Genomic DNA, 15,024 nt, shown 5'->3' with positions numbered 1-15,024 from the left:
GTCACAGATTGTGTAGGTGCTGGAGCCAGAGGAAGCACGGGGCACGACCGGGCAGCAAGACTGCAATGCCAGATACAATAGTCAGCGCTGCATGGGCGGCATGGCTAGTGGCGTGCACCATGGCGCTGACTGGGGAAATACCATTATATTTTGTTTTCCCCCAATATTTCATTCAGGGTGTACCATAAACTAGACACTAAAATAGAAAAAAATACTAACGATAAACGTCGGACCTTTGAAATATACTAATTCATAAGGCGGGTGGGTATATATAGGGCTATACGTAGTTTTTCTTAGCTATGCATGTGGCAAGTGTGTTGGCAAGTCATTCAAGAAGCGTTCTATTGTCTCTGCAAAATCATGTGATCACTCTATTTGCATGTGTTTGTTTCCTCTTGCAGGAAGAGAAGAAAATAATACTAGTGACAACTTCATGAAATGGGATGTTCAATGTCAATTGCATGAAGAAGTGTGAGAAGTTCATGGATGCCCATTCTATAAATACTTCCATTCAGGCCTTATTCAAGACTTGAGATTCATAAATGTGAAATCAGTATATCTAACAGCTAGTCTGTCAAGTAGTGACAGTGAAATTCCTTTTACTCTGTCAAGGCTGCCTATGTTGCAGTTCAAAGTCTGCACACAAATCTTGCGGCACAGGCTACTGGATGACTGTCGGATGACAGTTCAGCGTTCAGCTCGTGGTTTATATCTAACTATACTTTGTGAACTCTACTCATTCTCACATTTGATCAAATTGAATGTTCGAGATACTGTACTGATAAAGAAGAACATAAATGTAAGCGTGTAACTGAGAATAATCCCTTCTAGCCCTCCGATAAGAGAGCCAAAATGAGAATATCTGCAGCGATTCATTCAGAAAATTCTTCTAATGTCTCATAATTTTTATCATGTAAGTATGCATGACAAAAATATCTCTACAGTGGACAGGGTGCTTAACAACAAGGCTCGCATTTCAGTACAAGAAATTGCAACAAACAACACAGATACTCCGTCTGCTTTTGCACTCTCTTGCTGCTTTTGCAGCCTTGTGCTTGAAAAGGCTACTCTACTGTCGGCTGACATTTTCCATCTCCCATGAAATACATCTATCTTGCCTTGAGATCATCCAAAACCACGGCAGCAGCATTGCGGCCCGGGGCACCCATCACGCCGCCGCCTGGGTGCGCACCGCTGCCGCAGAGGTACAGCCCCTTCACAGGGGTTCTGTAATCTGACCTGCATGGTGCAAAGGGAAAACAGGTTAGCCATGATCACAACGGCATGAGTTTTGAACCTTAGAAGGATCAAAGGTTGTGAGGCCGAAGGGACCAGAGCACAGCTTAATATGCATGTGACCCGAACATACCATCCCTTGGCAGGCCTCATCAGGAAGAGGGAATCCAAGCCCATCGCACCGTGAAAGATGTTGCCACCTGGGAAATGTGAATCGTCTCTCCTTTAACTAAAAAAATTCCAACTGGTAAAGGAAGGAATGATACAGAATGGTATCCGGTCTGTGTGTGTGTTTGTGGCTTACAAAAGACAAATGTACGCATAGTACGAAGACAGATTACCTGTTAGGCAAAAATCCCTTTCAAGATCAGGTGGGTCAGCAACTCAGCATATCATAGCCTATCACTGATGAGCTAAAGTGCGGTGCATACTCATCGATCAAGGAAAATCATCTTTTAGCAAATGATTTCTGAAAATTGGTGTCGATCAAAATGGTCAGTGATTGGTATAGGTGGACCCAAATTCAGAGAAATAGTTCTCTTCGCACAGTGACGGATCACAGTGCCTTAGGGCAAGGGCATCATCGTCTACTCTTTTAAGGTATGAGTAGAAATTATTTGTAGTATACACAGGAAGAAGTGTGGGCTGTGGTGAAGTGCAAAGATTAAACACACAGTGCATCATTAGACTAAAACGTAAGGCGGATCAACTTACTCTAGAATTCGGATCCTGCCAACTGCCTTCTGACAGTGTGTAAGGTGCGTACTGAACAAAGAGATTAATAACATGTTGACCTGCTCACAGGATAAAGTGGAAGATGGAATTTGAGTCGGTCCATAACTGCATCTTAAGTATATAGACAATACGAGAAATCAAAACATGCAAAAGTGACCTCTAAAATGTAAATGTAGTTTACATAGGACAGGTTCCATGTACATTTCTTGCTTCATCGAGGTAGTGAAATTAAATATGACATGGTAGTAAATTTACAAAATTTCAAATATGGGGAAGCAAAAGAAAAATGACATACCTGGTGGAGAGATGGTCTTATTTTTTTTTTTTTTTGATAACTGAGATGGTCTTATCTAAGACTGAAGGAATTATCATTTCTATTACAGGCCTTGTGGATGAGACACCACCTGTAGCTTGCTTATATGAAATGTGACAAGGATTAGGTCTGAAGAAGTTACTGCAAACTATACAAAAATCATCTCACGCAATAGAATAAGTGTCCAGATCATGATGTAGCTTTTTCCTAGGAAGAATGAAAAGGCTGATCTACTACTTGGACATGTTATAACTAAGCATGGACAGACTATGCTCTTTATTATCCTAAGGTACTAGCAAAAACATTAACTACTTCAACACATAGATGTAAGTTAACAAATTGCTGCATCAAGTTGACATGACAAGCAAGGAAAACTAAATGTAAGCACTATAATTTGCTATTGAAGAGTGACACCATTGAACTAAAAGATCATTTTCCTTGCCCTACTATACTAAATGCCCTCGTGAATGCTTGGAGAAGGTTGAGTGTCATTGCGGATATGTGTACAACCAGATCATAGGGAAGTGGATCCCCCTTGATGTTATATGCTCGGTAGCTCGGCAGGTTTGCTCCGTCGCTAAGCTCGAACTAGTCTGATAGTCCGGCATGGCTTTTTGAGTTGGCCAGCCTTCACGATGGGCATTTAGCCACAAAAAGTCAGGACAGACATCTGAACGAGCTCGCATAAGATGTCACCGATGTTGTCATCTCCCTGCCTCCCACCAGGAAGGCCCGACCCATAGTGGTGTGTCCTAGATGCTCCTCCGGGTGTCGTGCCTCTCCGGCGAACGATTGGTGAGAATGTGCTCATTGGTCAGGGCAGAGGCGAGCTTCTTCCAATGCGGTGCAGCCTGTACTGCCTAGATTGTGTGGCGCTTTAGTGGGAGGAAGGCTGGAGTGCGGCGGAGCTGCCAGATGGTGCTGCTGAATACAACGGAACGGTTGCTGCTGCGACGGCGAAGTGCTTGTTGGCTCCGATCGGGTTGGGGTTGATGAATCTAGGGTTTTTGGTAATGTAGGAGTGTGTGAGGAAATGCCATTATATTTTGTTTTCCTACAATATTTCATTTCAGAGTATCCCATAGACCGGAAATTAAAACAGAAGGAAACATACTACCATACAACATTGGACCTTTGACACCCAAATTCTAAGGCAGCTGGATATATGTAGGGCACTAATGATGCAATATTGTTAGCAAGAGCACGCAAAAAGTGTGTCGATCAAGTCATTCAAGAAGTGTTTTATTGCCCCTCTTTTATCATGCGAGTATACACTGCAAAATCATGTGATCATTATATTTCTATGTTTCATTGCCTCTTCAAGAACAGAGGCAAAAATATTGAAGACTTCGTGCAATGAGTTGTTTAATTTTATGTCAATCACATGAGGAACAGTGAGATTCCTTGCGATGAGTGTTGAGCAAATCTCTACATGCCAGATGCACAGTTCGGAGGCAGTCTGAAGTCAGTTCTGGTTGCCGAGAGCAAGTCTCCTGCGGTAAAATCCCAGCAGCTGAAATCGGACGGTGCTTCTTGGTGGCGGGCGCAGGAGTCGGAGTTGGCGGCGGTAGAACATAAGCATTGGCTAAATCCCTCCCTTCCCACCCCTTTTTGGAATTAGGGAGGAAATCATGTCCCAGCCGGACGAGTCCAGCGACACAGGTGTTCTGCAGCTCCAGTCGTTGGAGCTTGATATCAAGACCCTACAGCGCTATCGTGAGGAGGACAAGAAAGAATTCCAAGAATTCCAGTCCATGGTCAACAAGAACTTCGTCAAAATGCAGCAAAATTTCGACAAGATCCAAGACAACTTCAAGCGCTTGTTGCTTCTTCCTGAACCAGTCGCGATCCCTGATGAGCAGTCGGCACAAGGGAGCGTACAGCCCAAGCATCCGCAGCTTCATTCTCCAGTCAACGCGTCGGGCAGGCCCAAACAGCTGCTTGCGAACACACCAACCTCAGTAGCAATGGTGGAAAAGGAGGCCCCTCCCATCATAGGGACAGCAACATTGAGAGATCATGCAGGCAAAGAGCTCAATTTGGATGGTACACTGAAAGTGCCGCATCGTCATCCCAATTTTGCCAACACCAAAGTTGTAGCACCTCAAGTCCCACCTCCCCAGCAACAACCAGTTCAAGTGGACGATCATGAACAGGAGGAGTGGCCAGATGGAGGAGACAGAAATAGAAGACCTCACTCCCCATTCGAAGATAAAAGGAATGTGCTCATAGTGAAGCCTACCAAACTGAACATTTCTGAATTCAGTGGTACTGACCCAGAGTCATGGATTCAGAACTTAGAGCAGTACTTTGCTGCTACAAGAACTCCGTTGGAGCACAGAACTGAGTTAGCAGTCTCGTATTTGCAAGGCCCTGCTATACAATGGTGGAGAGGAACTGGGTTTTCACCCCACAATGTGCCATGGCATAGATTCTGCTCTTATATTGCAGATAGGTTTTCTATAGACTCTGCCTATGACATTGTCAATTCCTTCCATGCTATCTCCCAAACATCAACTGTAGCTGTGTATGTGGAGCAGTTTGAGCAGCTGGTGAATTGCATGAGAAGAGAAAACCCTGCTATACCCAATGACTATTATGTAACCAGTTTCCTTTCTAGGCTGTAGCCTTATATCAGAAGTCATGTGGAGTGTTTTAAACCAACAGATATGCAAACAGCAGTATGGTATGCGAGGAGAATGGAAAAAGCTGGTGCCCTGCTCAACCCAAGTCTTATATTCCTCAGCCTAGAAGACAAGTGATATTTGACCAAGCAAAACCACCCCTAGTTGCTCCAATACAAAACAGAAACACAGTCATACAGCAAGCAAAACAAAACCAAGTCCGCTACAAATGCAGAGAACCTTGGGTGCCTGGCCACAGACAAGTGTGTAGAATGAGCCAAAAAGCACAAGTACAAGCATTACAAGCACAGGAAGAAGAAAATGCAGAAATCATCTATGTCACAGATTTTGAAGATCCTGAGCTAGACCAAGTTGCACCACCTCCTGATAGTTCTGTGCTACAAGTCTCTATGCATGCTACCATGGGCATTGGTGCAGTTAAGAACACCTTTATCTTAACTGTTAAGGTGGGCCAAACAATAGCTACTACACTTGTGGACAGTGGTAGCACTTCCACATTTGTATCTCCTGACATAGCTGCAAAACTACCTATTGCACCTGTTCCAAACCCAAAGATTAAAGTGCTAGTAGCTAGTGGAGGAGTATTGTGGAGTGAGTTCACTTCTCACAACTGCCCCTATGAAATACAGGGCATACAGCTACAGGGCACCTTCAGAGTTTTAAAACTGAAGGGATATGATATCATTCTGGGAGTGGATTGGTTAAGAAAATACAGCCCTGTGCTGATGGACCTCATTAAGATGGAGATGAGAATTAATGCAACACCAACTACTCAAGCCACCTTTGTGGATAAAACTGTGCCCTCATCTTCCCCCGTGGAGATCACAGATGATGCAGAAAAATTGATGGATCAAGCTGTCTGTGGATTTTTCCTCCTGCCCACTTGTCACACTGTGACACATGCTGCTGATCACCCCATCCCTGTGGAGCTCCAAGAACTTATTCAGCAGTATGATAAATTATTCAGTGCACCTACTGGATTGCCTCCAAGCAGAGCTTGTGACCACAGAATTCCACTAATAGAAGGAGCAAAAGTTGTGAATCACAGACCTTACAGAGTACCTCATCACCAGAAAGAAGCTCTAGAGAAAATCATTGCTGAGCTCCTCAAAGCTGGTCTGATTAGGCCTAGCACTAGCCCCTTCTCTTCTCATGTGCTCCTGGTCAAAAAGAAGGATGGAACTTGGAGACTTTGTATTGATTACAGAAAACTGAATGTCATCACCATCAAAAACAAATATCCCATTCCCATAATAGAAGATCTTCTATATCAATTAAAAGGAGCAACAGTTTTCTCTAAGATAGATCTCAGAAGTGGATATCATCAGATAAGAATGGCTGAAGAAGACATCCACAAGACAGCATTCTCTACACTGCAAGGGCACTTTGAATTTCTAGTAATGTCTTTTGGGTTAACAAATGGACCTCCTTCATTCCAGGCCCTTATGAACTTTTTGTTTGGCTCTTTTGAATTTGTAGTAGTGTTCTTTGATGACATTCTAGTGTTCAGCATGACCATGGCAGAGCACAAACTACACCTGAAGAAAGTATTCCAAGTGTTGCAAGAGAATCACTTATATGCCAAACTGGACAAATGTTCTTTTGGACAGTCTGAGATAGAATATCTGGGTCATGTTATTAACAAGGAAGGTGTAGCAACAGACCCCACTAAAATTGCTACTATCAAGGAGTGGCCAGCTCCTACAACAGTCACTGAACTCAGAAGCTTTTTGGGCCTGAGTGGTTACTACATGCGATTTATTCAGGGATATGGCATAATTTGCAGGCCCCTTTTTGACTGTCTGAAGAAAGGCTCCTTTTCTTGGCAGCAAGAGCAACAAGCAGCATTTTCAGCTATTAAAGAAAAGCTAACACAAGCTCCTGTTTTGGCCCTGCCTGACTTCTCCAAACCCTTTTATCCTAGAGGCTGATGCAAGTGGATATGGTCTAGGAGCTGTACCGATGCAAGAGGGAAGGCCCTGTCTTATTTCAGTAAGTCCATAGGACCCAAAGCAGCAGCATGGTCCACCTATGACAAAGAAGCACTAGCAATTATTGAGGCTGTAAAAAGTGGAAACACTATTTCCTAGCAACTTCTCTGATTATCAGAACTGACCAGGAGAGCCTGAAATACATCCAAGAGCAAAAGCTAACTGAGGGAATACAACATAAGCTTTTTCTAAAGTTGTTGGGTTACAATTTTACAGTGGAGTACAAAAAGGGCAAAGAAAATAGAGCTGTTGATGCCCTGTCAAGAGTGAAGCACATGATCTCCCTCCTCTCCACTAGTGTAACTACCCCAAAATGGATATCTGAAGTCCTCAAAAGCTATGCTGCAGATCAAAAAGTCAAAGATCTCATAGCTGAGTGTACCACCAGCAAAGATAACTCCACTAGATACACCTACAGGAATGGGATCTTGAGATACAAAAACAAAATTATCATTGGAACTGCAACTTCCCTGAGACAGGACATACTGAAAACATTCCATGACTCTGAATTAGGGGGCCACTCAGGAGAAAGAGCAACATATCATAGAGTACACTTGGTATTCCACTAGCATGGACTTAAACAGGACTTCATCAAACAGTGTCATGTGTGCCAACTAAACAAAGCTGAGCACACTCCTTACCCTGGCCTGCTAGAGCCCCTGCCAGTCCCTGATTTTTCTTGGGCCCACATTAGCATGGATTTTGTGGAAGGATTGCCAACTTCTGAGAACAAGGACCTTATTCTGGTTGTAGTTGACAGGTTCACAAAATACTCCCACTTCATTGCTATGAAACACCCCATCACTGTCCAAACTGTAGCCAGAGCATTTTTTGATACAGTGTTCAAACTACATGGAATGCCATTGGTCATAGTCACTGACAGGGACAAGATTTTCACCAGCAAATTATGGCAGCAACTGTTTAAATCCCTCAACATCAAACTGCACATGAGCACTAGCTACCATCCACAAACTGATGGCCGAACAGAAAGAGTGAACCAATGTTTGGAGAACTACTTGAGGTGCATGTGTTTCCAACAGCCAAGGAAGTGGCATGGCTGGCTAGCCCTAGCTGAATGGTGGTACAATACAAGTTTCCATACTTCATTGCAAATGACCCCCTTTCAAACTTTGTATGGATTTCCTCCACCCATGGTAGCTGAATCTGCATTACCTGACTCCATTTCTGAGGACAGTGATAATTTACTGCAGAACAGGGAACTCGCACTGGAAGTGATTAAGCAAAATCTATCCAAGGCACAACAAAGAATGAAACATTATGCTGACAGAAACAGGCAGGAAAGATCCTTTGAGGCAGGAGATATGGTTTACTTGAAACTACAGCCATACAGGCACACATCATTGAGTCTGCATAGACACCTCAAGTTACACTCCAAGTTCTATGGTCCATTCAGAATTATGCAATGAGTGGGCAGAGCTGCTTACCAACTACTGCTACCTGAAGGCTGTCTCCTACACAATACCTTCCATGTCAGTCAGCTCAAAAGGCACATTGGCCCAAAAGTGGTTCCTTCCAAGGACTTGCCCCTGATAGATGCTGATGGAGTTATAAAAATGGAACCGGAAGCAATATTGGACAGAAAACTAATTCCCAGACCTCAGGGCAACATCAGCATTCCAGTCGTCCGATGGTTGATCAAGTGGGTCAATATGCCTGAAGAAGCAGCCACTTGGGAGGACTCGGCCTTCATACAGAAGGTTTTTCCTTCCTTTCAAGCTTGAGGACAAGCTGTGTCTCAACAGGGGGGAATTGTGAGGCCAGTTACTGCATCTCTGAAAAAATCCCCTGTTTCTGCGTGTTGGAAGCAAGGTCAGTCGTCGATCTGCCATCCAGTGGCTCTCCAGTGAAGATAACGGTTCGCCACTGGCTTGTCATCAGTCGTAGATTCTTCATCCAACGGCTATCATCGCCCCGAGTGTCGCTGTTCATCGCCCGACACGCCATGTGCTCTGTCTTTGCTTTCTGTTCTGCTTTTCTCTCTGTATTGGCTATATAGCCACCCCTCTCTCTCAGTTTTGGGCATGAATTATTCTAACTGGGTATAAACCCTAGCCGCCTGTGGCGTGCTTGCTACTTTCCCCTTTGCTGCAATACAAACCCTAGCGCAAATTCTCCTAAATTCACCTCTGAATTCGCATAGTTGAGTGTTTAGTTCGTTCGATCCTTGTCAGGTTCCTGACATATAAATACCCCCATTTAGTCCTTACTAAGACTTGAGATTCACAAATGTGAAATCAGTATACCGGACAACCTGGGATATTGGAGGAAAACCAAAAGATGGGAAAGCAGTGACACTGGAATTCCTTTACTCTATACAAGCTACCTACGTTGAAATTCAAGTCTGCAGACAAGCTAAGCGACACAAATTACTGGATGGCAGTTCAAAAGTACAGATGAGCATAGCACTCACAAGTTTATATCTAACTATACTTTGCAAACTCTACTTCTCTTCACATCTAACCAAATTGAAGATTCGAGAGACCTCACCCAAAAACTACCTACTTCATAGAGAAGAAAATAGATGGAAGTGCATAACTGAGAATTAATCCCTTTTAGCCCTCCGATAAGAGGAGCCAAAATGAGAATAGCTGCCAGCAATTCATTCAGAAAATGCTTCTCGTGTTTCATCCTTTCAATCATGCAAGTACGCATGACAAAATTATCTCTACCAGATGGCCTAATGACAAGGTTCGCATTTTGATACTAGACTACACACGTGCCGGTTTTGCAGCCTTGCGCTTGAAAATGCTACCCTATTGTCAGCTGCCATTTCCATCTTCCATGAATTGCATCTATCTTGCCTTGAGATCATCCAAAACCACAGCAGCAGCATTGCGGCCCGGGGCACCCATCACCCCGCCGCCTGGGTGCGCACCGCTGCCGCAGAGGTACAGCCCCTTCACAGGGGTTCTGTAATCTGACCTGTATGGTGCAAAGCGAAACTGGTTAGCCATTATCACAAAGCGGAACAGGTTTTGAACCTTGGAAGGGTCAAAGGTTGTGGAGTAGAAGGGACCAGAGCACAACTTAATATGCATGTGACTCAAACATACCATCCCTTGGCAGGCCTCATCAGGAAGAGGGAATCCAAGCCCATCGCTCCGTGAAAGATGTTGCCACCTGAGAAATGTGAATCATCTCTGCTTAGCTAAGTTTTTTTAACTGGTAAAAAGAAGGAACAATACAAAACGGCATCCGGTCTGCCCGCGCACAGCTTACAAAAGACAATACATGGAACCAAGGGATGTTACCTGTTAGGCCAAACTCCCTTTCAAGATCAGGTGGAGTCAGCATGTCATAGCCTATCACTGATGAGCTAAAGTGCGGTGCATACTCATCGATCAAGGAAAAGCATCTCTCAGCAAATGATTTCTGAAAATTGGTGTCGATCAAAATGGTCAGTGATTGGTATAGGTGGACCCAAATTCAGAGAAATAGTTCTCTTCGCACAGTGACGGATCACAGTGCCTTAGGGCAAGGGCATCATCGTCTACTCTTTTAAGGTATGAGTAGAAATTATTTGTAGTATACACAGGAAGAAGTGTGGGCTGTGGTGAAGTGCAAAGATTAAACATACAGTGCGTCATGAAATCAAAATGTAAGAAGGATCAACTTACTCTAACAGCCGGATCCTGCCAACTGCCTTCTGACAGTTTGTAGGGCGTGTACTGAACAAAAAGATTAATAACATGCTGACCTATCCAAAGGATAAAGTGAAAGATGGAATATGAGTCAGTCCATAACTCCATGTGAAGTATATACACAATATGGGAGATCACAACATTATAAACATCCAAAATGACCTTGAACACGTTAACTTTAAAATGTAAATTTAGTGTACACAGAAAAGGTTCCTTACAATTAAATATTGCCAGAATGGTAAATTTACTCAGATGCAATTATGGGGAAGCAAAAGAAAATGGCATACCTGGTGGAGAGATGGTCTTATCTAAGACTGAAGGAATTGTCATTTCTATTACAGGCCTTGTGGATGAGAAGCCGCCTGCAGCTTCCTTGTATGCTATATCGATTTCCTCCATGCTGAAGAGCAAGTAAAAGTTCCATATTGAAATGTAACACGACTTAAGTCTGAAAAAGTGACTGCTGAACTATACAAAAATCGTCTCACACAAAAGAATTGATTGGCCAGATCATCTAGCTTTTTCTTAGAAGAATGAAAATGCTAATCCACAACTCGGACATCTTATGACTACTTAGCCTGGCCAGACTATGCTCTTTATTATCCTGAGGTACTAGCAATAACATGTACTTCAATACATAGATGTAGGCTACCAAGTTGGTGCATCAGGTTGACATGACAAGCAAGGAACATAAATGTAAACAGCAGAATTTTCTATTGAAGAGTGACAATGTTGAATTAAGAGATTATTTTCCTTGCCCTGCTATACATGAACAGGACAAAGATAACAAACAGTGTCTCATAGATTGTTGCTTGTCCACAGATATGCAGAAGAACAATAGACACAGTTGATAAATATGTGCCAAAGTAGGAACTATTCCCTAACTTAAGTACCTTTCAGATCCAATGTGTATGGTGCCCATGTGCTCCGGGCCACCTTTACGGTTGATGTTTTTGCAACAGCGAAACTGTGGCAGCGCATCAACAGCAACGTTGATCTTCGTTGTTGCCTGTTCTCCAGAGCATAGTTAGCAACAATATTACAAGTTGGTTACTGAAAGTCAATGTGGACCACAAATAGCTTTCCCACAATCACGAGTTCTTTTTACTTGAGAAAACTTTGGCATCCATACTAATGAAATGCAAGGATAATAGATAGACTATACAAGTAAATGAACAAGGTTATCATCGTATATTGCGTAGACAGATATTTGTAAGAACGCACACCACCAATGTAGTTCCTTTATTTAAATAAGCTAGTAACTAAGTACTTACAGAGCTATAATCCGCTGTCTTGATGGCACAGAGGAACTCCTCTGGAAGAGTATTGGCAGGCACAAGGTCCTGCAAACAAAACCAGGTGTCAATTTAGAGGATATTTTCTAATTATGCCTGCAAAGGTAGAGCTAATAAATCTTCACACCAATACATATTCAGAGTGATTCTTACCACAAATGTTTTATACGGTGTGGCATTTGATAACACAACTGATGAGTGCAACTCGGTTCCATCAGCCAAAGCAACCTACAGATTCGCAATCCTTCAATAGGTGGAAAGAAATGAACTACACAGTGCGCATACACTTGCTGATTAGTCCAAGACTTACCCCTTGCACCTTTCCAGTAGTTTCATCGACCATTACTTGTGAAACCTATGCAAAAACACTTGGGCAAGTGAGGCAAGAAACGACAAATAAAAAATTGCTCTCACAATTAAATTTATGCCACTACATAGTTAATGACTTCTTCGATGTAAAATCCAGTTTTCTTTCTGGTCTGCTTTGATTTTAATTATTTGTTCAGCCAAACATGATCGACATGCAACAAAGAGGGCTTGCACAAGAAGAGAAAATGCACCTCAGCATTTGTTACAATTTGCACGCCTGCTTCCAGAGCTGCTTTGCTTATAGCTGATGAGACTGAGCCCATACCACCTTCGACATACCTGCAAGTGTATAAAAAAATGAATGAAAGGTTTTCTGAAAAAGAGAAAAAAAAAAGGTAAACGAAGACACCAACTAAATAAAGAACTAAAAGTGGCAACACCAACAAATTTGGGTAGAGTGTGATGACATTTCCTGTGACATCAACCCTTGAAACTGACTCTAAGGCAACTGAATACTTGTTTTCCTAGCCAATGGAGATGAGCACCAGCAATCCTTTATTCAGTTTCAAGTGTATGTAGAACAATGAAGGCTACATTATCCTATAGGTTTTTGGCTTTTTGCTAACTACATATTTTTATGGTGGAACAGAATAACATGGATATGGTCAGAAGCATACGCCCAAACACCACGTTGACCACCAGTTTCTCCCATGATGTGGTGCAGGAGAACATATCCTGATCCTGGAGTGTTCACACCAGCCTATACAGGGGAGACGCAATTGTCAAACACTAATCCAGCAGGCACACAAAAAAGTGGATTAAGTAATGCACCCTTACCATAGTACCAATCACAGCATCAGTCGCCAGGGTCGCCTTCAATACATCACCCTGTAGTACCAGAGCGGTCAGCACAAGAACTCAAGAAGTTACACAAGAACTCAAGAAGTTATTCTCATCCGACATGTGTAGATGGTCAAATGCAATACAGTTTTCTCCATATGTTCATTGTGAAGACAGAAGAGAAGTGTTTCAGAGAAGAGGGAAGCAAGCTTTCAACCTCAAACCAGTTATTCAAGACCTTCGACGCTGGCGACAGAAGAAGGTCGAAGAAGTTCCTGCCAGTGTAAAAAGAGTTAACTTTACATACTGTATTGTTCGCAAATGGCTGCAACAGTAACATCACTAAGAGAGGTGATGTATTTAGTACTCACACCATGTCCTTTTGCCCCTGTTGCATCACGATGCCAAGAAGCTTGCTCCAGAACACTGACTTGTCGACCTTATCCTTCATCCTGTCGACCATGGAAGCATGGTACAGCTGCCTCAGCTCCGGCGGAGGCGAGTCTATGACGAAGTCCATGAGCTTGCAGAACTTCTCTAGCTGCTCCTCGTACCTACATTCACACATCAAACCCATTGCTAGTGTCAAAGACAAATCCAAGCTGAAACGCACAGAGGAAACCACAGTGAATTCTCGGTGTGTCTGTCTGTCACCTCGGGTATGCCTCTGCATCTTTTTTGGAGAACTTGCCAATCTCAGAGCGGTTCAGCTCTGCGTCCGGGCCGAGGAGCAGGTACCGGCCGTCGAGGCACGGCGTGAACGACGACGGGCTCCGCGGCAGGAGCTTCAGGCCGTGCCTCTCCAGCTCCAACTCCCTGAATCATCCATCATCAGTAGCAGTGGCAGTGGCATAAGCATCAGTTCTTCAGTACATACGTCCTCACAGAATTTCAGAATGCAGGTACGGAACAGGGGCCCGGTTTGTAAGTAAATCCGATGGAAATGGAGGCTGAGATCGATCGCAGAAAGAGGAGGGGATCGGGAGACGCGTTACCGGATGAGGGCGGGGCGGAGGAGGCTGAGGAGGTAGCTGCAGCGGGAGAAGCGGAAGCCCGGGACGAGGTCCGACTCGGACACGGCGGCGCCGCCGAGGACGCCCCGCCGCTCCAGCACGGAGACGGAGCGGCCGGCGCGCGCGAGGTAGGCGGCGGCCGCGAGCCCGTTGTGGCCGCCGCCGATCACCACCGCGTCCCAGCGCTTGCCCCTCGGGAGCTGCGAGGGGGACAGCGAGGGGGAGGGGGAGGGCTCGGCCGACGTGGAGAGGCCGCGGCCGCGGAGCCGGGCGCCCGCGAGCAGGATGCGCGTCGCCGCCGGCGACATCGGGCTCCGCGGGGTTTGGGTTTAGCCGCCGGCCGGACTTGAGAGAGAATCTTTCTGTTTCTGTTTCTATTTCAGGTGGCCAGTGAGTGAGGGCGTGGTTGTTAGTGCGACTCGCGGCGGCACTCGTAGGAAGGCGGATTTGGGAAAATACGTGTCCCTTTTGCTTTGCCATCAGGGAAAGTAAACCTGGGCATTCGTCGGGCCGGACGTTGTCGAAGACCGATCTCAAAATCTCAAGCCCTAGCCCGGCCCGGCCCGGCCCGAAACACATGAACAGTGACCTTTTTGAATTGAAATGATTAATTTTGGGATATTTAAATGATATATATTATACCTATATTTGTAATAAAATAGTGATTAATGCCCTTTTCGAGCTTTTAGGCCGGGCTTCGGGTAGAAAAGCTGAACCCGAACTACTCCCAGATGTCTGGCTTTTGGGTCGGGCTGTCCATGCCCGGGTCTAAGGGGAAGTGCGAGCCCAAAACGACATTACTCGGGTCTAGAGAAAAGGCCAAAAATAATTGTCCTTTTTGGAGATTAAGGTATTTGCAGTGACGTGTGAAGCAACATTTTGTTTTTTGAGGAAACACACGGACACTTTAGATATGATAATTATCGAGGAAAACAATGACCAGTATAATGAAAAAAAAAGTTGGACACGGAATAATCAGTAAAAA

General features: G+C 44.3%; 1 protein-coding gene and 1 pseudogene across 1 annotated transcript; both read right to left on the bottom strand.

The window, feature by feature from the left end:
* Window positions 1–560: 560 nt before the first annotated feature.
* On the bottom strand, window positions 561–2,186 carry LOC125506630 (annotated as a pseudogene).
* Window positions 2,187–9,459: 7,273 nt separating this feature from the next.
* On the bottom strand, window positions 9,460–14,438 carry LOC125506964 (pyridine nucleotide-disulfide oxidoreductase domain-containing protein 2). The gene is made up of 16 exons (XM_048671672.1): window positions 14,022–14,438; window positions 13,681–13,842; window positions 13,398–13,580; window positions 13,244–13,301; window positions 13,024–13,074; window positions 12,864–12,946; window positions 12,438–12,525; window positions 12,188–12,232; window positions 12,031–12,105; window positions 11,857–11,925; window positions 11,476–11,591; window positions 10,870–10,982; window positions 10,559–10,638; window positions 10,193–10,313; window positions 9,995–10,061; window positions 9,460–9,863 (listed from the first exon to the last, which is right to left on the bottom strand). The coding sequence occupies exons 1-16, from the start codon at window positions 14,345–14,347 to the stop codon at window positions 9,734–9,736; spliced, it is 1,767 nt and encodes a 588-aa protein (XP_048527629.1). The 5' UTR covers window positions 14,348–14,438; the 3' UTR covers window positions 9,460–9,733.
* Window positions 14,439–15,024: the final 586 nt, after the last annotated feature.

Source organism: Triticum urartu, chromosome 5 (assembly GCF_003073215.2).
Source record: "Triticum urartu cultivar G1812 chromosome 5, Tu2.1, whole genome shotgun sequence".
Lineage (NCBI taxonomy): Eukaryota > Viridiplantae > Streptophyta > Magnoliopsida > Poales > Poaceae > Triticum > Triticum urartu.
Note: the sequence above shows the minus strand (reverse complement) of the source record. Positions and strands in the feature narration are given on the sequence as shown.

Excerpts from the sequence above, each read along its gene's own strand:
- LOC125506964 (XM_048671672.1), bottom strand. The coding sequence starts at position 14,347 with ATGTCGCCGGCGGCGACGCGCATCCTGCTCGCGGGCGCCCGGCTCCGC. Across the intron at positions 13,302-13,397 it reads CAGGGGCAAAAGGACATGGT|GAACTTCTTCGACCTTCTTC; the intron begins GTGAGTACTAAA and ends TTACACTGGCAG. Across the intron at positions 10,639-10,869 it reads TAAGACCATCTCTCCACCAG|GTCAGCATGTTATTAATCTT; the intron begins GTATGCCATTTT and ends TCCTTTGGATAG.